Genomic DNA, 27,486 nt, shown 5'->3' on the forward strand with positions numbered 1-27,486 from the left:
TCAAGGGTAGCTCACAAACCAAAGTATGTGTAGCATATGTACTTACCTCAATTTCTGTCCCAGATGCAAGGTTGGCCTTACCATTAGGACAAGTGAAGCAGTAGCTTCAGGTGGCAGATGCTGGAAAGCAGCAAGGTGTTGAGCAGCAAGGAGGAGTGAGCTGTGTGCCCTCTAATCTAGCCTCCTTCCCATCACTAGTATTGTATGTGTCATGTCAAATCGTCTTCAACTTACAGTGATCTTAGCGAATGAAAGCCCTCCAAAATGTCAAGTCCATGTCAGCTCTGTTTAGCACTTCCAAGTTCAAGGCCGTGGCTTCCTTTACGGATTCAATCCATCCTGTATTTGGCCTCCCCTTTCATCTTTTACCTTCAACTTTCCCTAACAGGAAGTCTTGCCTTCTCATGTTGTATCTGAAGTATGACAGCCTCAGTTTTGTCAGTTTTGCTTCTAGGAAAAGGTTGTTGAGGCCACATCGGTGAGGGCGTTCAGAGATAGGCTGGACATGCAAATGGTGGGCATGTCGTGAGCAGAGCCGGCTGGAGCCAGGGGTCAGACTAGATGGCCCGGGAGACCCTTCTGACTCACTCTGTTTCTATGTCTGGCTTGATTTGATCAAGTTCCCACTTGTTTGTCTTTGTGTCAGTCCAGGGTATTTACCAAGCTTTCCTTCAGCATGTTTTGAATGCATCAGTTTTCTTCTTGTCAGCTTTTTTCACTATCCAGTTTTCACAGCCATACATTGTGATAGGTAATACAATACTCTGGATGATCTTGGCCTTGATCTCCAGAGAAACATCCTTACACTTGATTATCCTTTCTAGTTCCTTCATTGCTGCCCTGCCAAGTCTCAGTCTTATTCAAATCTTGATGGTCTCCGTTTGAACTGATGACTAAGCCAAGATATGTGAAATCTTTCACAATTTTGATTTCTTCATTATTAACAGTAAATTTCTGTAACACTTGGGTGGGGATGATTTTTGTTTTCTTAATATTCATCTGCTTTTGTGCTTCTTTCATTTTCATCAGGAATCATTTCAAGCTATTACTGACATGCCAGTAAAATATCATCTGCATATCTTAAAGTATTGTTTCTTTCACTAATTTTAACTCCTTACTCCAATTCTAATTCAGTTTTCCATATATGGTCTGCATACAAATTGAACAAATAGGAAGATAAAATGCATCCGATATCTTTGCCTATGGGAAACTATTTTTCTGTATTCTAACAGTAGCTTCTTGTCTGTGATATAAGTTACTGATCAGGACAATCAAGTGCTGAAGCATACTCATTTCTTCCAGGACCATCATAAATTATGATCCAGAGTCAAAAGCTTTGTTGTAGCCCATTAAGCATAGGCTGATCTTTTTCTGAAATTCTTTAATGAGGTCCAGTAGCCATCATATATTGGTAGTATGATCTCTAGTATCTCTCTTTTAGAACACCTGCGCAAAATTTTTTAATTTCTTCTTCAGCATCTTTTGTTGGAGCATAGATTTGTATGATGGGTATGATAGGTTTTCCACTAATTCTGATTGATATTATATGGCAGTATGGCCTTACTGCCTGTGCCACATCTTGCCTCAGTCTAAGAGCCATGCCATTTCTTCCAAGTTTGTCATTTCTAGAGTAGAACACTTTGTCTGATTGCAAATATCCTATTCCAGTTTACTTCAGTTCACTCACACCAAGTAATGCAATGCTCTTTCCATTTCTTGCCTTACAATTTCCAGTTTGCCCCAATTCTCATGTTCCATGAGCCAACTGTATGTGATGTACAGATCCAGACTTTCTTTTCACTTCTCTGTTTGTGTGGACCACCAGAATTCCTTTTGGTTTGATTGACTAGCATCATTAGTGACAATACTACTTGTCTTTGTCCTTTGCCTTTTCCCAGTGGCTCATAAAATGTGTTCTAACCTGGGTGTTTTGTCCTAGCATTATCTAGTTTCATCTTGAATTGTTTCTTTATTAAGGGTTTTCAAGGTAAGAATATTCAGAAGTGGATTACCACATCCTTCTACTCAATACCAACTGGAGTTAGCTTGAACATCAAAAGATCCCCCACCAGTGTTGTCTTCAACTAGCACAGCTGCCCAGTAGCTGCCTTTCAGAAGTGTCTCTGCCCCCATTGCCATTAATGAGATCCATGCTCTTTTTGCCAATGTGACCATTCCCTTACTCCTGAAGAAGGTGGGCACATTCTAGTCTGGTTTTTCAACCTTGACCATTCATTCTACCATGGATAACCCTGCTCTGAGCCCGGCCTAGTGTGCCTATTCTGGCTTCCTGACAGCATGGCTTTTGACTTGACACTCTCAAACTCCCTGATCAAATTAAGGTGTGTGTCAAAGAGGGGGACCAGAGTTGTACAAGGATTCAACTGTCAGACTAGTCAGCTTTTGAACATGAAATGGAAGAGGGTACCGCCTGTCCTTCACCTCAAAGCAGCAAAGGTGAACCACTCCATGCAGAGACCATTTGCATTTTAAGCTCATCCTTCAAGAGGGAGTCGTTGAGTTTTCACACAACTGAAGGTTTACGGTATGATCCTAAATCCAGATTTTAAAGAACCATGCAATGGTCTGAGATGGCTATTACATCGACATGGCAGGCCTTGATATACTGGAATAGCCAGATTAAATGAAGTTTTGTTTTGTTGGACAGATGATCAAAGGTATAGTCTCTTTCACTGGAATTTAGTGTAGGCCATAGATCTATTAGGCCTTGTTCCTCAAGAGTGGAGTAGACAATGGAGAATAATTTGTACAGAAGTGCACTTCTATTCAGAACTGGGTCTAGAATTTCATTTAAAACTTCCTAAGTCATAAGTTATGGGGAACAGATGGTGAAAACCTTCATGGAACACTGAGGAAGAATCTAAGTTTACCAGGTCCAGCTTGAGTGTTTACTAGGCCTTAACAACTAGGCGAAGAAGCTGTCCTTCCTTGTTTGCAACCCTGTGTAGCACTGAGATTGGGGCTCGCTTGTGAATCAGCACAACTACACAATTTGATTTCTTGGAGTCACCGCTAGCATAAACTCCACATATTCAGTCCCTCAGTGCAACTGTTTTCTCTTTTGCTGGCTGGTCTCCAGCAAATACGGTCTCCTGTAAGAAAGTTATGTCAGCTTTTAAGCCCTTGAAATTGGTGAAGACTTGTCAGAATTTGTTGGGTGTACCCAATCCTCAAACATTCAAGGAGATGATGACTGATGATGTGCTGTGTGTTTTATAGTTGGCATGAAGAGGATGAGTGGAGTAGGGAATCATTTAATGCCAATTCCACCTCTTACTAGCATCTCAGTGTTATTTCATTTCAGTTCCTTTGCCCAGTGTGAGTGATGGTAGGGCATGTGTGGTTCTGCTCAAATGATACAAGGCTTACGCTGGTGCAAGTAGGTAATGGAAAAAAGGGGTATCATTAGAGTGATCAGGAAGGAGTGGTAAGCTGGAAAGCAGCACTAGTTTTGGTTGAGTAGGACCACATAGTATGCTCAAACGTTGGTCTGGGTTGACAAGAGAAGTTTAGGGAATAAATAGGCTCTGATGCTCCACAGGCAGGCCTTGACAAAACAATACAATGGAAAATATACCAGTATCAGAGAGCACATCCAGATGCCAAATCTATGAATGCACATAAAGGTCACATAGGACAAGACACCAAGATGTGTAACATTCATCAGACAGTTCAAGAGGCATGGAGCCATTCAACCAACATGCAAAGGTACCAGTACTGATGAAAATCAAAAAGAATATTGTATGCACTTGGTGCAACATTAGTCTTTCCCAACTACTTCCAGACAGGGGATTTCCAAATTTCTAGCTTACCTGTTAGCTAACAGGGCCCAACTGAACTCTTAATGTTGGAGAGGAATAAACTGGGGGCTCCATTGCATATCGATGGCACTGTGTGTTACTTATGTTTTCACTGCAGATAATGATGAAGGGGATACTAATAACTGTACTACAAAGTAAAGAGAAAAGGGGATGAAGAAAAGAGGGGGGGAAAGGGGATAAAAGAGAGGAGGAAAGGAAGGGGTAGAGGGGCATGGAGAGAAAGAAAAAAAGGAAGGAAAGGGGGAGAACAGAGGGTGTGGTACTCTCCAAGCACTCTTCTGCCCCCATCCCATCATCCAAGAAGCCACTAGCTGAAAACATTTGCCTACTTGGAAGCAGGCCAGCTTGTTGTCAGTGGTCTCACTCATAAGTGAATCCCACTGATGGCAGTGGGGTTCACCTGCTTGCATCTGGGTGGGAGCAATGGGGGTGCAAAGAAAGTCAGAGAGATGGGAAGCAGGAGAAGGCAGGAAGTAAAGAAGAAAGGAGAAGGGGGGAAGGTCCAGAGTATACTCCTGCACCCCCACCCCCCATTTAAGAATCTACTTGCTGGAATATCTTCCTATGTAAAAGTAGGTCCAGCCATTTTCAGATGGCCACATGCACAGAAGGATCACACTGACTTCAGTGAAAATGGCAGGAAAACAAAGGTGGGAAGTGATGTTGTAGTCACGTGTTGTTTTCCTGGCTTATGCGAAAGCTTGTCTTGCTTCCTTATAGTCTAAGATGATCATGATCCACGTCTAACTGGGTCCCCCCAGGAGCATTCATTTACATGATCATTTTAAAGCATCCTCTTTCATGAGGAAACGGGAGGTGTTTCACAATGACTGCATGCACACAGTCTGGGGTGGTGCGGGGGAGAGATGCAGGGCCAGTGTGCCCTTTCAAGTTCCAAACGTATTTCTCCAAGGCTTCCCTCAGCAATGTTCCCACAGCCTAGTGGGGTGGCCCTTATTCCACGGCTCCTGCACTCCCACTCCAACAATCCTTGTTATTTCTGCAGGATCTCCCCCGCATCTCACACAACCTCCTCTTCCATATTATTTTCAGCCAGAAGGGCTTTTAGAGCATTTGGCCCATCTTGCCCTCCATCTTCCAGGTCAGAGATTCTCTGTTCAAATGAAGAGACTCTTTGTTTGACTGAACCAGCCCTCTTTTCTGTTCTACAGCATTCTGAAGGGTAGCTGTTGCTTCTTTTAAGGAAGCAGCATCAGCTGAAATGAAATGCAGGAGGGGCCATGTTTTCCAGTGTTTCCTAGAGGGGGAGTGTATGTGTGTGGGGGTAGTCTAGACTTGTTTTCCTGCCATAACCCTTCCTGATTTTGTGGGCATTAGGCCACAGAAGTTCTGCCAAAATTGAGCCAGGAACAGTGGAGTAAAAACACCTCCCACAGCACCACCGTAGAAACACCAGCTTCCATCAGCTAGGAAATACCTTTAGGGGTCTCCAATGCTGGATTTAAGTAGCAGAATTGATTGTGGGTCCTGGAGCTCAAAAGCCTGGTGCTCTTCGGGGAGCCATCCCAACCAGAAGTCCTACCACAGCCATCTAAAAGGAATGGACATGCTGAAGGAGTAAGTGGGCAGTTCCCTATTAGAAATGTTCTCTATTTAGTGGGAACTTATCAGAGACATAGTCAAATAAGCAAAACAATAAATCAGAAAAGACAATCCATCTGCCCAGATGCCTGAATTACAGGGAATACAGAGAATCTTAATAAGGCTTCCCTAAGTTCCCTTAATAAGGCTGGTTGCACAGAACTGCTGCTGTACATGTTGAAGCAACAGACTATGAAGCCTGAATTTAAGATTAAATCTTAATATGTTGCTCTATTATTCCTTGCAGATACTCTGCCAATGGTCCTCATCTACTGGCATTCAACTAATGACAAATGGCTTTCCAAACAAGGATGAGTTAAAAGGTATGGACCTAGTTTTCCTGAAGTTAGACCCACTTTATAGTTCACATTTTTCTTCTAGAAGTACCTAAGCAGGAAACAAGAAAAAAATCGTATTTTGTGCATAAGAATTTATTTCTCCTTAATCACATGTAAGGGGCACCTACTGAACACCAAGGGCATTCATGCTAAGCCACCCTGCAAAGAAGCCATGCTGGATCAGTTGTTTGCAAAACGGACAAATGGGCTTGCTGTGGCTTGATCGTCGCCTCAGTCCTTCAGCTAGCTCCAAGCCATATCTCAGAGGACTCTGAAGCAAAATCTACCTTGTCTCTCTCTACATGCTGATTGCTAACTTTCTCTTGATTTTTTAAAATTAATTTTCAGTGCCTCTAGATGACCAACTGGAGAGTCATTTTTTTAAAATTTATATTTGTCTTTAACAAGTACCCAAGTACAGATGTCCAATATTTGCAGTCTTTCCTGGTCAATTTTCTTTTTGTAAACTTTCATTTCTATTCTTTAGGATTGGGAAATAAATGGAAGGGAAATATATGCATGCTTAATAGCTGGTGAGTAAATGCAAGTAAAATATGATCACCTCCATGTAACAGCAGTTACTGCAGGTAAGCCAAATGTCTTCTCCATTTGCTTCCTACCCTTTACATTTGCACAAATATTCCCAACATTAAAAAAAACCCCCACAAGGGTGGCAGAACAGGATGGAGCAAATGCATTATCATCACTTTCCCATTAACACTATTCCATGCAGCCATATTGTCAGGGTTATTTTAAAACTCTCAGGGAGATATGCAGGCATCCCTGGAAGTGTGCAGTAACACAGAGAAGAAAAGGCTTTGAATAAAACTTTATGAAGTAGATCAACATGTAAGGCAGTATTTTTCAAGAAACAATGGTTAATCAGTTATCCAGTATGGTTATTAGCAAATACCTGAAATACATATACACTTACATAAGCAAATATAACCTACAAGATTAATCATACAAAGAAAATGTTAAATGCTATTTGCAAGGTTGTATCAAAGTATCAGAAAAATGTGACATGTGGTTCCTTGTACCAAGTTTAAACTTAAGCAAATTAAAGAACTTTCACTATAACCCATAGGTTATGGGGTGCCACAATAGTATAATGAAATAAATTATTATTAATAATAAATATTATAAAATGAAATAAATATAAAATTGTAGTTCTAGAATTCAGCATGAATGGGCAAAAAGTTATCTAGGTTATTTTTCTCCTAGTTCAAATTGGAAAACAAAAAAGTTCTTAAGTATAACTCCAGCTTAGTTCTTCCTTAAAGTTAACTTGCTGATAAAGAAGCAGCATCCAGATCCAACCAATGCTACCACTGACATTTTTAAAAAGGTCCTCTTCCACCGGCCTTTTTCCACCAGAGGCTGTATTCGGCAAGGATCCTCATTCTGTCCCTCGTGCAGCTAATATAATTTATTGAGAAGGAAATGTTATGTCTCTATAATACAGTACAGGAATATAAAAATTTAGGCATCCAGAGTATCAGACATGGCTTAGAATTAAGGGAAAGAACAGTGAATAGTACTCACGTCAATCTTGCTTGGGGTAGGCTCTAAGTAGGGCAGAGAGGCAGTCCGGGTCCGTGTCTGTGTGTCCACAGTACAACGCCACTGCAGGTGCCTGCAGGGATCAGCTGCATGGCAAGGATGCAGTGCAGCTGGCAGCTCTGCAGGGCTGCATCTCAGGCTTTCTTGCACTGCTGTCCTGCTGCCTAATCTGTGCTTCGACTTCCAGCTAGTCCTTCCACCAAGCCCTTGCTCCTGCCTGCCTCCTGCCCAGCTTCAGTCAGTTCCTGCTTCCATCCTAGTCTCCAGCCTGCCCCTGCCCCACCGGGCATTTGCACTCACCCTCCCTTCCCTTGCTCCTGAACATGACTGCCATACTAGAACCTGACCCTTGCCCTGCTCTTGGACTGTTTTTGCTTGAACCATGTTGACTTGCTGGTTCTTGACCCCTGTGCCTCTTGCCTCTGGCCTGCAAACCAAGCTGTATCTGTACTCTGGTCCTGGCATCCTGATAATAGCTGCCTGCTACCCACATCCTAGACATTACAAAGGCCACATTTTCATGTCATGGTTTATCCTAATGTATACAAGCCATATATGAATGGTAAAATAAGGGACTTCACTATGTGGGATTATCTAGTATTTCAGAATATAGAAGGTTTGTGGAGTATCTTTTGAAATCTTTGAAAAGCAAATTGCCAATGTTTCAGGGAGGCATGTTATAGTAGTTATGGAGAACTTCAATTTACCCAGTGTCTCTTTGGAGATAAATTCTGCCAAACAGGGCCCCTTCAAGAAATTGCTGAAACTTCCTCCTACAGAAAGTGGAGGGAGAAGCTAGAGAAACAGCTATTCTGAATGTATTGGGCAATAACTGAAGGTACATTTTATTTAAGTATTTCATTTTTGGACTTGATTCAAAACAGAGAAGACCTTGTGGACAAACTGGCAGTTACAGGAACTCTGGGGGAAAGCCAACAGTCTAAGAGGCAGTCTGGTAACATGAAGAGGGGGTCCCATGGCCTTCTTGACTTCTTCCAACTGTACTACTCTATGATTCTGGAGCTCAGGGTATTTCCCAGAAGCAGATTAAATTAAATTAAATACTTAAATTAGATTAAATTACTAAATTAAGTTATTTCCCTGATTTCCTCTCCATTTTTCTTTTTCATTCCTATATAAAGAATATGGCCTAATAGGATTTACAAACATTTGAACTATACTTTTAAAATATGCTCTAATGGCAATCTTATGGTTTATTCCACTATACAGGCTGCAATGTACTAGGGCAGGGCCTCCAAATGTTATGGTCCTAAAACGCTTGCCATTCCTCACCACTGGCTAGGACATCTGCCTATTCTCTGGCAATGAATTTAAATATTCTATCAGTTTCATCATATATACCTTTTGAATTAGCTTTTTTAGCTTGTTTGCTTCTCCATTCAGATCTTCAGTACTGGAAATAAGGTCTTCACAAACTTTAGCAAGGCTTTCAGGTGGACTCCATTCAAGAACCAACTAACAAAAAATACAAAATTATTCACTTGAAAAACACTTTTCACTTGAAAAACACTGAGCCAGCTAGAGAACCATTGTATATGCTGGGTTCTAGCCAATGGTGCCATTCTGCAGAAACCCATTTTCATTCTTGTCAAGTGTTGAATCCACTACTTAGATTCCACTTGCACAAGGTATTGAGTCTTTATTAGGTTAACTGTCGCTTCCACTAGCTGTTTTTATAACACTTGCATAACTGGTTAGAGGACCACCAATATCTCTTTTATTCTTTTTTAGATACAACTCATTTTTAGCTGAAACTCATTTCAGGTCAGCCATATAATCACTTGGTGACAATATAGCTTAAATTTGTCAATGAAAAAGTATTGGATACTGTAAAATTGATTTTAAAATCTTATATATTTTCTGATTCACTATAGTAAGTTGGCAGAAATAAACCATTTTATTATACAATATTGCTATGTTCCAGTTATTACTGAGATTCAACATAACAAGAAGTATTTTTAAAACATTTTGTCTTTAGTGTTCTGAGTTTGTTTTTATGTGAATACCTTGTGGGCATCTGTAGGGAACTGATTAACCACACTCTGCACAGCAGTTGTAAGGTGAATACATTGTTTGTTTAGTTTCATGAGAAAAGAAAGAAATTCATCACCACTGTAACAATAAAATGAGGCAACAGTTACATAGTTATACAGAAATAGCCTTGAAACATTTTCAGCAATAAGAAGAGTCAAGCATGAAATGCTAGATTTTAAGATCAGGCCTAACTATGCAACTCGTTTTTATGTGCAAGTAATTCTATAGCTAGTGCAGGACAGGATGCAGAGAATAGCATTGTTTCCTATGGACAGCAATTATACTGTGACCAATGCAGAGAGCCCAGATATGGGCGATTGTAGTGGCATATAACTCCATTAAATAAATACATAAAATAAAGCTTGCTACTTTTTTCTCCCCAAGATCATTCTTCGTTCCACAGCAGTAACACATAGCAAAACAGATAGCATTCTTGTGTATAGAACTGCTGTATCTGGTGGTAGAGTAACTATTGTGTAGCATCACAATACTGGAATCAAAAAGTCTTGGGTTCATTTTCTGAAGTTGATGGCACTACTTAACTCGAGTTCATGTGTATGTTCCAGTTTTAGCAAACTGACTGCATTAACAATTGTAAGTCATTTTATGGGAAAGGATGGTTGAAAGAACTGCTAATTTGTTGACATAAGTTTTGGGAGAATATTCCAAGTGATTTTGTTTAAATTGGCAAAGAGAACCAAGAGTTACAAGAACTACAGTATTGTACTATTTCTTTTCCTGCCAGAATTTGCACATAAAAAATGGAACTCACAAATGGCTGTATAACTGGCTAATTTGCATCAAATTTGCATTTATACCCTGCCTTTTCCCTCTTGTGAAAAACTCAAGGCAGCTTACACACCTCTATTTTATCCTCACACCAACAACCCTGTGAGGTTGGTTAGGCTCGGAGTAACTGGCCCAATGTCACTCAGGGAGCTTCACAGTTCAGTAGAGACTAGAATCTGGATTTTCTCAGTCCCCAGTCCAACAATCTAACCAGAACACATCTTTGCTGAAGCCATATATGGCTTGGATATACAGACCATGCATAAATAAAATGGAAAGTTGGATAATCAGTGTGAAGTTGTATTACAAATTTGGTATGCAAGAGACATCTATCATGGATTGATTCCTACTACTATCTAGGACAAGCGAGGAGGATGTGAACAGGCTTTTTGCCACCCTGGCCTCTGTGGTTCCTCCCACTCAGATCTTTTCTAACCAAGATTAAGGAGCCAAAACATGGAACATGAAACTATAGACAAAATTTAGGAGATAAAATAAAATCACCTGTCTCTTAGAGATCCATAAACTCTCTTTGGACAAACATATTTAATGACAGGAAAGGCTGCCAGAGGGTGTAGTATAGATGTCTCCTGTGCACTGCACTGGAATGGAACTTTATGATAACTTTCTATTCCCATCCAGTGCAAGGAAACATCTGTCAGGATATGTATAAAAGCTATCATTCCCATAGTGTGTATCCCAAAGCTGGCAGAATCTATGTTTGAGGAAGAACATATTGAAATACCTACACCAGAAGGCTGCCTCAAGTGAAGCACAATTGTTCAGTGTATACCGTCTGATGAATATGTGACATGAAGAGTAAGAAGCTGCCCTGCAGGTCTCCATGAAAGGAGTGTTAGTACAGAAAGAACTGCTGTAGCAGCCACTGCCTGGTGGGAATATGCTGAGTATATATGGGTTTAGCAAAGTTTTTTTTAAATCAAGATTAAGCTTTGTTTTGCACCATCCAACCAGAAATTCATCTGGAACTGGCTCGATTTCCTGAATATTGAAAGGGGCATAAAAACTCCTTGTCTTCCTTGGCTTCCTCTTCCTTCTTTCTCAGAAGAGAGGAAAAGAGTAGTTCCTGCCAAACATTCTAACACACCCAAAAGACATAGTTGGCTGTGGCTTCTACTTGTTCTTCTATTGATTTGGCTTTGAATTCCCCAAACCTCCACTTCAACTACTTTGCATGCAGAAAGTTCCAGATTCCATCTCTGGTATCTCCATTTAGAACCTGGAAAAACCCTTGGAACTTGCTTACTCATTTACCTGGAAGAAGAGAATGGATATCTGACGATGCCTGCTGGATCTCTACTCTGAACTCTTCTCAAGTGGAAGACAGGAAACCATATTTTCCCATTCTGTCACAGTTGGTCTCTAGCTGCTGCACATTGTATAATGGTCATTGCTGAAATGATGTCAACATCAGTGGGGCGCTGCCTGAATACTACAGGCTTCCCAGTAGAATCCTTTGACTTGAAAAAGTGCCAAACAATAATGCTTCTGTTTTTAACAGGGGAGGTTCTTCATAAGCATCAGTTAGGGTCTGAATTACCATGTGAATTATTATTACTTTTCAAATTTTAAGTGCGTGTTTGTTGGAGTCATCTTGTAGCAAAAGAAGCAAAGAGAAGGAAAAACAGGAGTACGGGCACTCGCTTTCTCTTTAAAGTAGAGAAGGCATACAAAAGGAAGAATTCTGAAGTTTGTGGAGATAAAGAACAGGAAAAGAGAATTAGGTAGTAAAAGTAGCTTTTGTTGAAAAAGAAACTAGAAAGAGTTCTTTCTCAGAAGGAGACAAGAGCTATATTGGCTGGGAAGAGCCACAGAGGCCAGGACCAATGCAAAAAGCCCCGCTGTGTATTGCTTGCCTGCCCTGAGCAGTGACAGGAATTAACCCATGATATAAGTCTCCCTGCACTGGATGAGAAAGCACTTCTACTTATACTACAGGATAGCACAATTCCCATATATTTCTTCTGTACATTTATTCCACTTGTATATTAGTATATGTAATTCCAAGCAATTTTTAACAGATGCATATACTGCAAGTTAAGCATGTTTAATGCAGCCATCCATATAGCATTATTATTACACTGCATTTTTATACTGCTTGTAGCTGAAGTTCTCTGGGTGATTCACAACATTTAAGTCACCCATCCAGATTTTAACGAGGCCCAACCCTGCTTAGCTTATTAGGCAGGATCAGGCACTCCAGGCTATATAGAAGCTAACAACATGATATGCAAGCTAATTGCAAACATCCATTTAATATTATGCAATTGCACCCTCTGCAGAATGATTTGAACCCTCTTGACTGTTCACCAATAATTATTTATTTTGTTTACACTGCAACTTTTTTCTCTGCAAGAAAGACAAAGCAGCTTACATAATCCTCTTCTCCATTTTATTCTTACAACAACTCAGAGAAGTAGGTTAGGCTGAGAGACAGCAACTTGCCCAAAGTCACCCAATGAGCTGCATGGCTGAGCAGGGACTAGAACCTGGACCTGCTCAGTCCTAATCCAGCACATTAACAACTCTAGCAATTTTGATTTTTGTTTCTTCCCTTTCAAATACCATTTCAATGAATCAGTCATGACATCTGTTCAAAAATGGTATTTTACCTGATTTCCAAGTTTATTATTCCAGGCAACTCTTCCAATTTCACTTCTTCTATCTGCAGTTCTTTAGCAGCATCTAAGATTTTTTGTTGGTCACTGGCATCCATAATCCCAATCTAAATGAGAAGACACAACATTTCTAGAAGAATTCAGAGGATGTGAGAATACTATAAAGTTCCTCCAACTTTAATTACAAAAGAGGCAAACTAGAGAGCATCTTCTATTTTAATTCTATCAAGTTAGGGAAATGAAAATAAAAATGAACCCCCCCCCCCCAAAGCAAGTATAAATGTTTCTATTTTGTGTTTACTTAAATATTTTTAGGCCATGGGTAAAAAAGCTCCAATTAATTTCCAAAGAAAATGCTGAAAAAGATATTAAATAATTCCAGGTAACATAAAGAAATACTATAAAACACTGTAAATAGATCTGTGTTCTTATCTATGCCATTTATTAAAAAACTAACCCATGTTTTCTCATAAGACTAAAGTACACAATGATGCTGTACTTTCATTTCCAAACCCATCTGAAAGAAATCCTTCTGGGTACAGGGACTGTACAAGTGGTGCCTCCTTGTGGTTGAACTATGACTTTCAGGCAAGAAAAATGTCCATTCTCAAATTCTTTAGTTTGACTATGAGTAACTCAACAAATACAGATACCTCCTGTTTTGCAAATTAGGTGCATGGCTGCCACCTGGGAGACCATATCTATCACCTGCCTATCCTATCGCCTGCCTGGGCAATGTGCAAAATTCCTCAGATGCATTACATTTGTATACATCTCTTGAGACTAGACATCAATTTAGATGGCTCCACATTCTCCATTTCTTCTTATGAAAACATACACTTTTCAATGTTAATGAACAGTCTCCATTCAACTAATATTATTTTCAGTATTTTTAGTTACTGACACTAAAGAATTTTTTAGCCTTGAAAATTATAACACTGTTTAAAATTAAATGGATAATCACACCCAATTTCTGTCACACCACCTGGAGTAGTCTGATCTATTCCACTACAACAAGAAGGAAATTAGGAATTCAAGACAGCGGAAACAGATTTTTTTTCCAATACTGCGATATGAAACGGCATTAAAGTGTCATATGAAGTGAAAAACGAAAATGGTACTAAGCCAACCTGTATAAAGTCTTCTTTTCCCATGGTCAAAAGCTGTCTTAAAACTATTTCTTTCTCCTGTATAAAACAAAATTATTTTCTCAGAAACAATAGCATAAATCAAAAATCATTTTCCACCTAACCTAGATTAATATTCTGAATACACCTGAAGTTTATATCCTATAAAACAGACCTTTATTAAAAAGGCAACATGAGTCTTAACTCTTAACAGTTATCTTCTGAAGTAATTACATGCATTAAAAACATATGCTGCTATCCATATATTTCCACTAAAGAAATCTCACCTTCAAAATCTCTGTTATGTGTTCTAGCCCAAGACCATGTAAAAGCACTTCCAGGTCACCAAAAGCTGCATAAGAACTACACACATATATTGGTTCCATTATTACAAAAATACATATAATCAGAACATGTATTAAAACCAAATAAAAATAAAACAGTATATCAGTGCTGCTGCTGTACCATAATGCGAATAGAAATATGATATTAACACTAACATTGTGTAAAAAATGTAGTCATTGAAAGTCTAACATGTCCCATGCATTTCAGAGAGTCTAGACTAAGTCACTCTAAGCTTTGATGCACTCCAAAGAGGCAAACAACTTTCAAGTCACCTCCTTTTTAACTTGGGACATGCCACCACTGACCAAAGAACACAGGTAACACAGTAAGGCACCCCAGCAAGGCAGCAGCCTGCGCAGAATGTTCATCTGCAGCTGGAGCACCAGTCATCTGTTTGGAGACCAGATGATGAGTGGTGAGGTCACTTAGGGAGTCATCTGCCCCACCCCAGAAGATGTTCCTCACCCTGATACAGCTCGATAGGGGTCCTTCAGTACAGAGAGAGAGAACCTCAAAAGGTGACTTGCATGTATCCTCTTGCTTATTAGAGACCAGGGACTGGATTACATTTTGGTGCATGCAACTGGACTAGGGGAAACAGTCTTCCCTGCCCATGGCAGCTCCTCGGCCCTTTGAAAAGTACTACACAGGTGGCTGAGGGACCCTCCTTAATGAATAAGTTGTGGGATGTAGGGGGGCTAGAAAACACATAAAGGAAATTTCTGTGAGTCCAGTCCTTCTACTCACATGAGGTAGATCTTAGATCTAATTCCAAGTTTTAAAAACTGCACAGCAGATAAAACTTGCATAGACTATTTTCTTTATGCTAGAGTTACTACTATATTTCTTTACCTGTTTTTATTGTTTTTAACCGCATCAGGTACTGCTTTCAAAAGTCTGTGAATAGCCTTTTCTTTAGTTAGGTTCTGAAACTTTCCTGGGAAAGGATGTGCTGTCAAAGAAAGTAAACTGAAAAGCTAAAAGAATAAAAAATGTAAAATATTAAACCAGGGAGAGGGTTTGATATATCTAAGAGTATGTTCAATTGCATACCTGGAAATAGTTGTGCAACTAGAATTTTCCAGCCAGTTAGCCTGGATTCCTGGATTCCTTTTTTTTTTAAAATGGTGTTACATTGGCCATTCTCCAATCCTCTGGTACAAGGGCCATTTTAAGGGACATTTACTCAGCCATCATTAATATCACATTGAGTTTTTCTGTATCAGGAAGGAACCTGCTGTTTCATCTCTCCAAAGTATTACTAAGGATAAAACGACTGTTTCGAATAGCTAACATCCATTTTATTAGGCTCTCCTGCCTTCTCAGGTCTTTTCGTGTAACTCTGTCTGTGACCTGCCCCTCAGTTACCTCATTTTATTTTTAATGGAGCAAGTAGTTCATGTGTGCATAGAGGTATAACATTTCTGAAAAATCTGAAGCAACAAAGGGGATCCCCCTTTTTTAATGGGAATATAGGGAAAAACTAAAAAATACATAAGGCTTATTTTTTAGCATTCTCTAAGGACCTAAAGTTACTTTGGGAACATAAAATGTTTTCTGTAAAACTTGCTCATAAATCTTTAAAATTAAAAACATTTACAGATAACCACAATGAATCTTTCATTATTGCCTGAACAGAGTAAACTTAAATGTAATATACCAAACATAATAATTTTGTGAGTAAACATCAAAAGTGTTTTGTTTTGTTTTTTTTAAGAAAAACAAGTGGAGTAAGCCACACTTTGTTGCATGTGGTGCGAGTGGTAAAACATGTCTTCCTCATGAGGGTTTTACATATACATTCAATGCTTACTCAAATATCGAACAGAACAAATTCATATACAGAGGACTCTAAAATAACCTAAACTATCAAAAATCCACATTTTTTCTTTCCTTTTTTGACATGAAATACAAGGTGACTTGTTGAGAAATCAAGTATGATGCACAGCATCCCTAGATTACCTACAAAAATAAACATTAAGGGCGTATTTCTGCAACTTTTAGGACTTTTTTCTGTCTAAGCATGCACAGAATTGCAACCTAATGGAAGGATTTAAGAAAAACCATACTGCATCAGAGCAATCTAATCCAGGATTTTGTTCACAGTGGAAAAATCCATTGCTCATTAGAATCCCAGAAGCAGGATGAGTACCAGTGATCTCTCCTGCCCAAATTTTCCAGCAACTGGTATACATAGGCACCCTGTTCTGATACCAGAGGTAGCAGACTAGTAGCCATAGATAAAATTCATCATAACACAACAAATAAAGTCAAACTTTTTCTTTGTCTAAACAAGCCCATGCTAAATCAATAATCTTAATAAGGAGTTGAAAAAATAACTACACCACAATCTTACATAGAGGATTAAAAACCATTTTCCATGGTTCTGTTTTGGAGCTGTCAAGGTAGTGTAGCAATAACTGAACACTTTGTCTTATAAATTTTATTCATAATTCTAAAGATTTTTTTTTCAAAATCCACCATTTTAATTTTTTCTGGAAAAATTGGGCTTTCACATACCTAACCTGAATACACAATTCATCAAAATATATTCAGCTTCAGTATTCCTTCTACTTTGCTTGATGCAGTGATTGACCCTACTTTTATTTATCCTAAATTAGCACATTAATAGAAATACACATCTTCATTATAAGAAACATTACTCAAATGTATATATCCAAATAGCCAGCAAATGAAGGTGTATTTTAATATTTACTTTGACAAATTATTCCTAAAAATATCTACAGAGGACATTTGAAAAACAAGACATGTTGCTGATAAGCTTGATATTACACAACGCTGGTGAAATGACTGCATGCATCATACTAAATCATAATAATAGCTCTAACATATGAATGGAAAGTTAAGCAAACCTGTAAGAATACAAACATTTAAACCTAAGTCTTAACATTCCATATGGAACAATACCTCTGAATGCTTATTGTTCTTTGCAATCTCTCCTGGTGTCAGTCCATCTTTTGTCTGTATTGATTTATCAGCTCCAAGCTCAAGCAACTTGAACACTACCTTCTTATGTCCCTGTCGTGCTGCCCAGGTTAATGCCTGTAAAAAAACAAAAATAAATAAACTGTTTAAAAGTGAAGAAAAGCAATTTCAAAAGGAGTAAATTACGAATATTTGCACTCAACCTGCAACATGTGTATATATCATTTCCTCAGCATCTAAATTCCTGTAATAAAAGTTCAAGCGGATGGTGTAGAACAGGGAGAAGAATGGTGCATCCATCAACTGTTTGTATTGTACAGGTATTCAGTGCTGAAAAGCAATCTTGGAAACTATGTAACAGCTTCATAAAGGTAAGTCAAGCAAAGTCCTTCTACATATGTGTTCTCTACTCCAGAAACAAAGCTGCGACTCCTGTCATTCCTGTATTTTATTTATTTTTATTTTATTTAGAAAATTTGTAGGCTGTCCATCACTGTCATCTCTGGATGGCTTACAATATCCATCTAGGCCAGACCTGGGCATTGTATGGCCCGCGGGCCACATCCAGCCCGATGGCTGACCCTGACTGGCCCGCATGAGGTCACTGGCAAATTAAAAGTCAATGCAAATATATATCGTCGTAATATAGATGCAAACAATACAACTGCACTGCTTTTATTTTGCAGAATCTGCTAAACTGAATTGAATTTATTGCTTTTCATGTAATATTAATGTTTTTGTGAATATTCATTAAATAGTGTTGTTCTGTGCTCCATATTTTCACTGTGTCATTGTAATGTTTCATTTACTGTTTTTATAGGGTTGTAAGCCGCCCCGAGGTTTCGGCAAGGGGCGGCATAGAAATGTTATTATAATAATAATAATAATAATAATAATAATAATAATAATAATAATAATAATATATTGAGCAGAGCTGTAAGTGTATTGGTCCGGCCCTTAACAACTGTCAAAGTTTCTCATGTGGCCCCATAGGAAAATTAATTGCCCACCCCTGATCTAGGCAATGCCTAAAAGCCATATGCTTACATGCTAAGACTTTTCCTCTAACTCATCTAAAAGCTAAACGATAACAATAGAGACAAACAACAGTTTTCTGGAGCTACAAAAATTGTGACTGATGCAAGATGAAGCACACTTTAGCCATCTTTAAAATCTGTCTTGCTAAGATACTTAGAACATTTGTAAAAACAAGAAGATAAATAGGTTAATGTGCTGAAGCTTACAGTGTAACCATTTTCATCCTGGATGTTTATCTGTGATCCATGAGCAGCAAGAAGAGCAATAATTTGAGGGTGGCCTTCACGAGCAGCATACATTAGTGGTGTCATTTTCTTCCTAATGAAAAGTCCATAGTGTTTGTTAAAATAGAGATGGTGTTCCCAAACCAGGTATTCTTCATTTGGTTATTAAACCAGTGTTATGTACAAAGAGCTGTATTTCAGTAACATATGGTGAATATCCAAGCAACAACTGCTACATCTTAAGAATCAGACTATGATCTACAGAAATATCAAGATATTATTTTTTTTATTATTATAGCATTTCTATGCCGCCCCTTGCCGAAACCTCAGATGCCAGAAAGATATAAACTATACTGTTCAATAGAATAAGTTGCAGGGTTGCTGTTTGCAAACCAGCTGATAAGATCACCCACTATGCCATCTAAATATTTCATAATCATAATATCATTAAGAAAGTAATGAACAATTAGTCATAAAAACAGTGCATCTGAAAAGAGAAAACACCATTGCTTTTTTCATGTTACTTATTACTTGTTTCCTTTAAAATAATGCATAAATACTCGGAATGTCTAAACAATAACTTGCTAGATTACTTATTGTGTGCTGATTAACAAAATTATCTCACTTGAAGAAAAGCCTAACACCAGTATCTTTAAAAATAGCACTGTAAGTCATATTACAGACCAGTAGAGGGAACCATAAACACATATATTGGAAAACTGTACTTTGCCTTAGCAAATAGGGAGTTCAAATGTTCGTTCCTAGATGACATTTCTGCAGTAGAATATCTACAGAAAAGTGTAATAATGTTTTACTTAAAAATGACTAAACTAAAGTAACTGTTTAAAGTAACTTTAATTCTATTAAAAACTCCAAAATGACAATTATCTACTTAACAATGGGATTACACCTATGTAAATTTGTTTCTTGCTTAAATGATACACTTAAATATATTAGAAATACATATGCCAAAATATAGAATGAGATAAAGAACAAGAATTGTAGAATACAACCAAGAAGGGACATAAAATGAGCTTATACAATTACTCATGTATGGAGAAGTTAGAAAAAATCTGTGAAAAGGTTCACAGCCTGTAAAAGACTATACCTAAGGTCATAGATCAGTGGTTCTTATTTGGTAGATAAGTTCACTGGATGCAGAAGAACTCAAGATCAATTACCAGTTTCTCAAACCCAGAACACATGGGAATGGGGTCGAATATAAATATTAAGATATATAAATAACTCGAGATGCTTTCTGCAACACATACTGGAGACCTATGCAGTGCAGATGGAACAGAACAGGATGGACCAGTAAGTTGCCTGGCTCTGGATCAAATAATTTTATACATGCAAGGTATTTCTTCATATAATTAACTAAAAACCAGTATAATGGCTTTAAGCAGAATTAGCTAAATAATGGAATACAGCCCTAACAATGGCTATTAGTCATGGTAACTGAACAGAGCCTCCCAGTCACAGGATACCAGTCACTGGGATGAAGGCAACAGCAGGAGAAGACGTATTTTCTTTATGAGTTGATTACAGAGCTTCCAGAAGTAACTGTCTGGTAACTGTAGAAACAGGATGCTAGACTAAATGGACTTTTGATATGACCTGGTGAAGCTCTGATGTTCTTAGCATTTTAAAGTTACAGCAATATACTTGAGACGTCAGTTGCTAACAATAAAATGTAGCTGTACAATGAACAATAGGAATTGTTACGCACAGGAATGAATCATCATCCCAACACTGGGATGTCAGCCTATTCTACTCAAGGGTGATAAAATGTCACCTAGTAAGGTATTATGAGCACTTCTTGGTACCACTGTTGGAGGAGTATAAAGAAAAACTAGAAGCACAGTGAAATGAAGAAACTGTTTACAACCAAAAGAAAAGGGAGAAATTTGATAGAACTTTTCAAATATTAATGAGATCATGAAGCAAGAGGGGAAACAACTAGCAGTGTAGCCACTGAATATGGATAAGGAGAAATGACATCAAGAGGCAGGTGGGGATGGAAGAGGTGGGGATGGAAGGACATATACTTTAGAAGTTGCAAACACTGATGCCAGAAAGGTTAAGCCATCATATTATTAGATCTGATTCTCCTAGGATAAGAAGAATTTTTTTCCAACAAGAGGTTACCCGAGAATAACTCAATTCTGGATTACATTTGCTGCAAGAAGGCAATAGACAAAAGTAGGATGATGACTTCCACAGAATCTACAGTAACTTTTCACTCATCACATTTGGGCACTGGCACCTCCACTGATTCTCTTGAGCCCTGGCAATCCCCATTCCTAAGCAGCACCCAATACTTGCAGAATGAAGATTTAGCACGTCTCTGGGTAACTAAAAACAAGCAAAAATGCTGTGTCCTAGAATGAGGCAGGTCAATGGAGCTGTTGTATGGGAGCTTCACCAGCCTGTCCCAATTGAAACATTATTATTATTAGAACATTTCTATGCCGCCCCTTGCCGAAGCCTTGGGGCGGCTTACAAACACAATAAAATACAAAAATAACAATATAAAATTAAAATTAACAATATAAAATAAATAAAAATATAAAATATAAAAGAAGTCGCCCTGGCCAGATAAACAAATAGTTACTGTTTGCTTCAAGGTTTCTCTTGGGAAATGTTAAATCTCTATTGTGCAATGGAATCAGCAAGGCCCACTGCTTGTGAACAGAATCTGCTAAGCATCTCACTGGATTCTGCTCTGGAATTTAGTACCAGAATATCAGTTTGACTAACAGGTACTAAAAGTGGAAGTTACACACATATGAAAGTTTGCAAACAGCATGGAAGACACTGTCACACACTGTGGAGTCAACAGGCTCCACTAATTTATCAGGCCATTGATACAAGTTTATATCATCATTTATAAGTGAGTAGATTCCATTGACCTCAGCAGGACTTACCTGCACCATCCAAGCTGCAAAATTACAGATGTGTACAACTTCCAGTTATGATGTCTTTTTGTATCAAGCTCCTGCACCATATTTAGTAAACACACAGAACTGACTTTACAATGCACCCTAGTAAGCACCTGCAAGCAAAACACTGAGACAGGAATAGCTACAAACACTCTTTCTCTTGTTATTTTGTGCAGTCACTGTTCTCCAGGACAGATGGTACCATAGTGCAATTCATACAGCTTACTGTTATGAACCAGTGGACAATTTGATTCATAAAATTAAACAGGCATTTCCAAATTGATCAATACATCACCAGGAATTAAGATATCAATTTTCTACTGCTACTTCCAAAAAGGCATGAAAACTATGATAATTCTTGTCATGTAAAAATTAATCATATACTTAGTAATTATTTTCCAAGCAAAACAAAAAACAAGAAACCGTGGCTCACTTTCAACTTGAATGCATCAAATATTATATTCAGAAATCAACCAATGCCCTACTGTTAAGGGTAAATATTCATTTTATCAGATTTATATCCCGTTTTTTTTCTTATACAAATTCAAAGTGGCTCACACCATTCTCCTCTACCTGCTCCCAGTCTAATCGCCAGAACAATTCTGTGAGGTAGGTTGGGCTAAGAGTCTACATAAATACAGACACAGGCATTGCAGCATGGATCTTAAGCGTTACAAGACAGAAACTGAAAGTGACACTTTTACAGAGAACGTATTTCTTTTATGGTTAACCAAGTTACAGGTAAGGTATCAAATATACTACACATATCAAGGTACATTTCCCTTTCACCTCCTCTTTTTCTGCAGATTAAGTAGATGGGTTATCTAATAAACTGTAGACAGTTTTGCAACCTTTCAATTAAGAAAGACTTCCATAGCTCCCAGCTGCACTGCATGATTTGCACAGACTCTGATCCTTACAAGCACCTACAGATGTGCACCAGGTTCTGCAGACACTTGCAGGGTGAAGTGCACTGCTTGTCACCAGAGGGAGCTGTGTTCTGGCTTCAAATCTTGACACCTTTTAATGCTAAAAGATATGCACAAACAAAAGCATAAACTGACTCCTTAGCAATCTGTTCTATAACTATTTCATTTACTGACAAGCTGGCAGGTCAATAATTCTCTGAATCCTCTCTCAAGATGGAAACAACTTTACCCACTTCTAGTCTCACATTACTTCATCTAACCTTCAAGAATTTTGAAAAAAAAATGGGCCTTTAGTACCCAAAGATGCAATTCTTCTGGTCATGAAGGCTTTAATTAATTCAGAGTGCTTAGATGATCCCATACTACCACTTTACTCTGGGGCTATGATTCCTTGACTATCTGAAGTTTCCCTTCTCAGATACAGTCTTCAGTTCCTATATTTCAATTTATGTACTTCATCACAGCAGGTTTCAGCAATGTCTGTTAATCAGATTACCCTTCCTTTAATGAGATTTCAAGTTTGTTCTATTCCGCATATTCTATGCATTAGTATAGGTATAGTAGGAACCATGGTTCTTTTTCTTGCGTATTAGTGGCTGCTTCACTATTAGTGAAACTGCTGTCCCAGTTTCACTCATATTCCTGTCACTAGTACTTGACATCCTTCTATCTTCTGCAATCTCATTACCCTTTCTTGAAAGATTTAATTTAAAGCATTCCTAATCAGGTTTGGAATAATCCTACCATTAGTTTCCATGAGGTGCAAGCCACCTCTTGCTAAAAGTCCTTCTTCACAGATGTGCAGATCATGGTCCAAGAAATTACACCTTTCATGACAACAGCATCTGTATAATCCATCATTCACTTCTACTATTCTCTCTCTTCCTAGCCCAAGACCTTGAATGGAAAAGTTTCATACTCCCAAGGTCCTCTACTCAGAGCTTCAGAATCACTTGCAAAATCTGCCTAACAGTATTTGTTCCTGAAAGGAGTGTCTTCAATAGATTTGATCCATATTTACATTTTTAATATTTTCTCTAAAACCAAGGAGAATTATTATTAACATTCATGTACCATCTAATCTAAGCTATCAACAGTGTACACTAATTTAAAATAAAACCCTAGAAATAAGAATTAAGAACTTTAAAAACAGTAAAAACCTTAAGAAGTAATTCTTATTACCCTGAGACACAAATGACAAGATAACCAAGTCACAATGGTCACTATGAACATGACATGCATTCATTAAAAAGGCAGATACTGTCATGTACAGCATCCACTAATGAAGATGTTCAGTATTACTAATTCACAAAGGAGTGGGAGCTCTCCTGTGAGGTCTCAAAAGACCTGGATGGGCACAAGAAAGCCATTCAAACAAAGCATGTTCTAGTGCATTTCCTTGATGTTAATAAGCCTTCTCCAGGCATTAAAAGTGGTCCTGTCTCAAAGCATGTCAGCTTATTAGACATTGGTTTTGGTCTTTATGAAGTATGTGGAGTGGAGAAACTGTAGAATCGCCTCTACCTGACATCTGTGTGCACCAAAAATGTGCCTAAAAAAGTATGTATTAACTTCAGTTAGGTTTCTGTGGTTGGAACTCTAAAAAAGGAAAAATTATTAAGTACAGGTAGATTTTTTTAAATCCTTCAAGTTGATAGATGTTTTTTCTTTCCTGTATACAGCTTGTACTATAGTATAATATTAGTTTTATGTGACTGCTCTGATGCCATTTATAGTAAAAATTTATTATCCAAAGCATAAATGTGACTCTTTTCCCAGGCTTTCTACATGTATTGAAATCTCATTTGACAAAGTTAAGTATCATAAAATGATAAAGTCAAGGCCACAGTCATTGCTATCTTATCAGCAGCAATAATTTTTTTTCTGTTAAATGTTAAGCAAATGGTTAAAAATCTCAAACATTAACCAAGTTATCAACAACAAAAGGCCATACTTAAAATAATGTAATACACCATTCCTCTTTCATATTCCCAAAGATAAAAGGTCCAAAATACAATGGAATCCACATCTCAACATTAAGGTATCTGTAGTTGATTTCCCCTCCTAACTTTACTTGGCACTGGCAAGAAAACAATCTAGTACTTCTACTCTTGATTAGTGAATTGCTTTCAACACCATAGTGCTTAGATTTTCTTAAACTTTCAGGAATAACTTGAGAAGGTTGAAAGTTACTGAGATGCACTACTCAAAATATGGTAGCAAAGGGACAAAGGTAATCACAAAATGACCACAAGTAGTGAGGCATAAACAGCTGGCACTTACCAACATTTTCCACTGCTATCTAGCCCCCCATGGAAAATCACTAAATACTTCATCATAGTGATTTCCTTATGGCAGGGAGTTCCATAAATCAGATTTGCTTTAGTTAAGTACAGTTACTGGTTCTAGAGGTGTGTCTGCCTCTTCTTAAGTGTAACACATATGCACTCTAAGTATCTTTATTCATTTCCTAGCATTTCTTCTCCCTTTTGCTTTCACACTTAACAAATCCTATGCTTCCACTAAACTGCTACTTTTATCCTTCCCATTTCACTTTCTACATTTTTCTTCCAGCTACAATGGCCTCTTTCTTTTATCCTCTTTTATCTGTGGTGAGGTTCACTAGGTGACAGACTCAGACTCGCAACCTAACCTATTTCACAGGGTTGTTGTGCGAATAAAACATAGAATAGGAAAGCCCTGAAAGTTTCCATAGGTTCCTTGCAAGAGGAAGAAAGGCAAGGATATAAATGTAGTAATAAAACTAATCAAGCTTCATTCACAGCTTTCTGTCTCACAAGCTGTCCAACCATCAAGTAAAATGCAAAGTAACAAATTAATGTATTCTAAGCTTTGATCTATCAATGTCCATGGATACTGCTTCCTGCATTTTGACAGGAAACATTCAGCAAAACAGTGGACAGGGAACGGTTAGGAATCAGATTAGCAGGAGTTGCATACTTCCAAAAGAGTGACCAAACATTTAATAAATAAGAATTACAAAAATATTTGCATATTTTTCTGAAACATACTTGTAAACCAGTGACAGTCATTCTAATGTATTGCTCAAACATTTTGAAGGGGCAAACTGGCAGATCTAGTGAAAAAGTAGCAGCAACAGTAAAGGGGTTGCAATTGAAGCAGGAAGAAAAGACCAAGACAGTTTTTGCTGCCAAGTACCCTGGGATATCAATGGCAGGATCAAAGAAGTACCCATGAACAACCCACACTGCTTAGCTTATTTGCAGGGTGGCTTAATGTGCTGTGTGAATCTATCTTTCCTTTCATCTTGTACTCTTAATCAGGAATTTTGTTATCTGTTTTCATTCTTTCTCTTTCTTATCCACTATGCATGCAGAGAGTTGGTACTCAATTAAATAACAAGGCTCTGGAATACATGGAGGTGGTATGGGTGATCATTTCTGGCCCAGCACTGGCACAGTAAATACAAGATTGCAAACCTAGTCTCATTTACCTAGGAATGGCCGCAAAATTTAATGGGATTTATATTTCAGCAAGCATGGATTGCAGTGCAAGAATCTTGTTTATGATAAAGCAGCACAAGTCAAACTGGTATTAAACAATCCTGTGGGGATATTTATAACCCTGTGAACTTGAAAGATTATAGGCATCCTATAGTGTGGGAAGAATGCCAAGGCAAAAGCTGTCTCAGCATTTCTCTCACCTTGCAGCAATCTTAGACAACGAATTTCACCTAAGTGCAGAGCTTCAAAGAAGGAAGGAAGGCAGGCAGGCAGGGCAGGGCTGCTACCAGAATAGCATATCTTGGTGATGCTGGTCTTTCCCCTTCCTCAAGAAGTCCCGCAAAATCCTTTTCTTACTACCTTAGAGAAGCAGCTGGCATGTTTGTTGTTATACTGGTTGTAAGTGGGATTCACGCACAGCTACTATCTAACAGTCACAAGATCGAGCTGTTAACATGACAGGCTAACTTACACAAAGACTTTTGTACGTCTTATGTAAAGCATAGTTCACACAAAAACAGTTAATACTAAACTGTAGTACTAAGGTTGATGACAGCAGCTCATCAGAATATAATAAAAACCAGAATAGTATAATTTACTAAAGAAAATGACAAATTCAAACATGTTTATGTTTCCTGGGGAGCGCGCGGGCGCTGCCATTGGCGTGGTCATGGGCAATAGATGTAACAGCAGTGGGGGCTTAACGTGTCCGCGTAGAAGAAGGAGGGACAGATGGCTAACACCTGTCCCTCTTTCTGGTTCTTCCCCCACCCAGAGGGTGCCAGGTAGCCTTGTCAACCGCCCCTCAGGCCTGACGGTGCTGCTGCTCAATGCCAGGTCGGTCAATAATAAATCTTCCCTCATCCATGACTTGATTGTGGATGAGGGGGCCGACCTGGCTTGCATAACGGAGACCTGGGTGGGGGGGGGGATGTTGCCCTCTCTCAACTGTGCCCGCCCGGGTATCTGGTTCAGCACTGTTCACACCCAGAGGGGAGGGGAGGGGGGGTCACATTGGTTTACCGAGCCTCCATCTCTCTCACGGGACTTCCGGTCCCTTCGAGGGCGGGGCTGGAGTGCCTCTACTTGGTGTTGGGCGAACGAGACAGACTGGGGATTCTGTTGGTGTACCGTGCACCCTTCCGCCCAACAGTATCCCTATCTGAGCTGACAGAGACCGTCTCAGACCCGGTGTTGAGGACCCCCAGGATGTTGGTCCTGGGGGACTTCAATCTCCATGCTGAGTCTGGTCTAACCGGGGCGGCTCAGGACTTCATGGCCTCCATGACGGCCATAGGGCTGTCTCAACATGTCTCCGGCCCGACCCATGAACGTGGACACACTCTGGACCTGGTTTTCTCGACGGGGCAAGAAGAGGGTGATCTGAGGGTGAGCAATTTATGTTTGACTCCCCTGTCATGGTCAGATCACTTCCTGGTGAGGTTTGTGCTCGAAAGCAACCTCTCCCTCTGTAAGGGTGCGGATCCGATTGTGTGGGTCCGCCCCCGGAGCCGGATGGATCCGGATGGATTCCTGAAGGCCCTGGGGGAGTTTCCGGCTGACAAGACTGGTGCTCCTGTCGAGGCTTTGGTCGAACTGTGGAACAGGGAGATGACCAGGGC

The 27,486-nt window shown here is 39.0% G+C and overlaps 1 protein-coding gene across 1 annotated transcript in view; it reads right to left on the reverse strand.

Moving 5' to 3' along the window:
- Positions 1-7,048: 7,048 nt before the first annotated feature.
- Positions 7,049-27,486, reverse strand: part of ASZ1 (ankyrin repeat, SAM and basic leucine zipper domain containing 1) — a 29,891-nt gene continuing 9,453 nt past the window's right edge. The window contains exons 5-13 of the mRNA XM_044423074.1: positions 18,491-18,602; positions 17,229-17,363; positions 15,153-15,277; positions 14,243-14,318; positions 13,959-14,015; positions 12,823-12,935; positions 9,373-9,478; positions 8,708-8,821; positions 7,049-7,201 (exon numbers count right to left, since the gene is read on the reverse strand). Coding sequence (XP_044279009.1) covers positions 7,049-7,201; positions 8,708-8,821; positions 9,373-9,478; positions 12,823-12,935; positions 13,959-14,015; positions 14,243-14,318; positions 15,153-15,277; positions 17,229-17,363; positions 18,491-18,602 — 991 coding nt within the window. The remainder of the gene's footprint in view (positions 7,202-8,707; positions 8,822-9,372; positions 9,479-12,822; positions 12,936-13,958; positions 14,016-14,242; positions 14,319-15,152; positions 15,278-17,228; positions 17,364-18,490; positions 18,603-27,486) is intronic.

The sequence above is a fragment of the Varanus komodoensis genome, unplaced genomic scaffold (assembly GCF_004798865.1).
Source record: "Varanus komodoensis strain SLA01 unplaced genomic scaffold, ASM479886v1 scaffold13_1, whole genome shotgun sequence".
Lineage (NCBI taxonomy): Eukaryota > Metazoa > Chordata > Lepidosauria > Squamata > Varanidae > Varanus > Varanus komodoensis.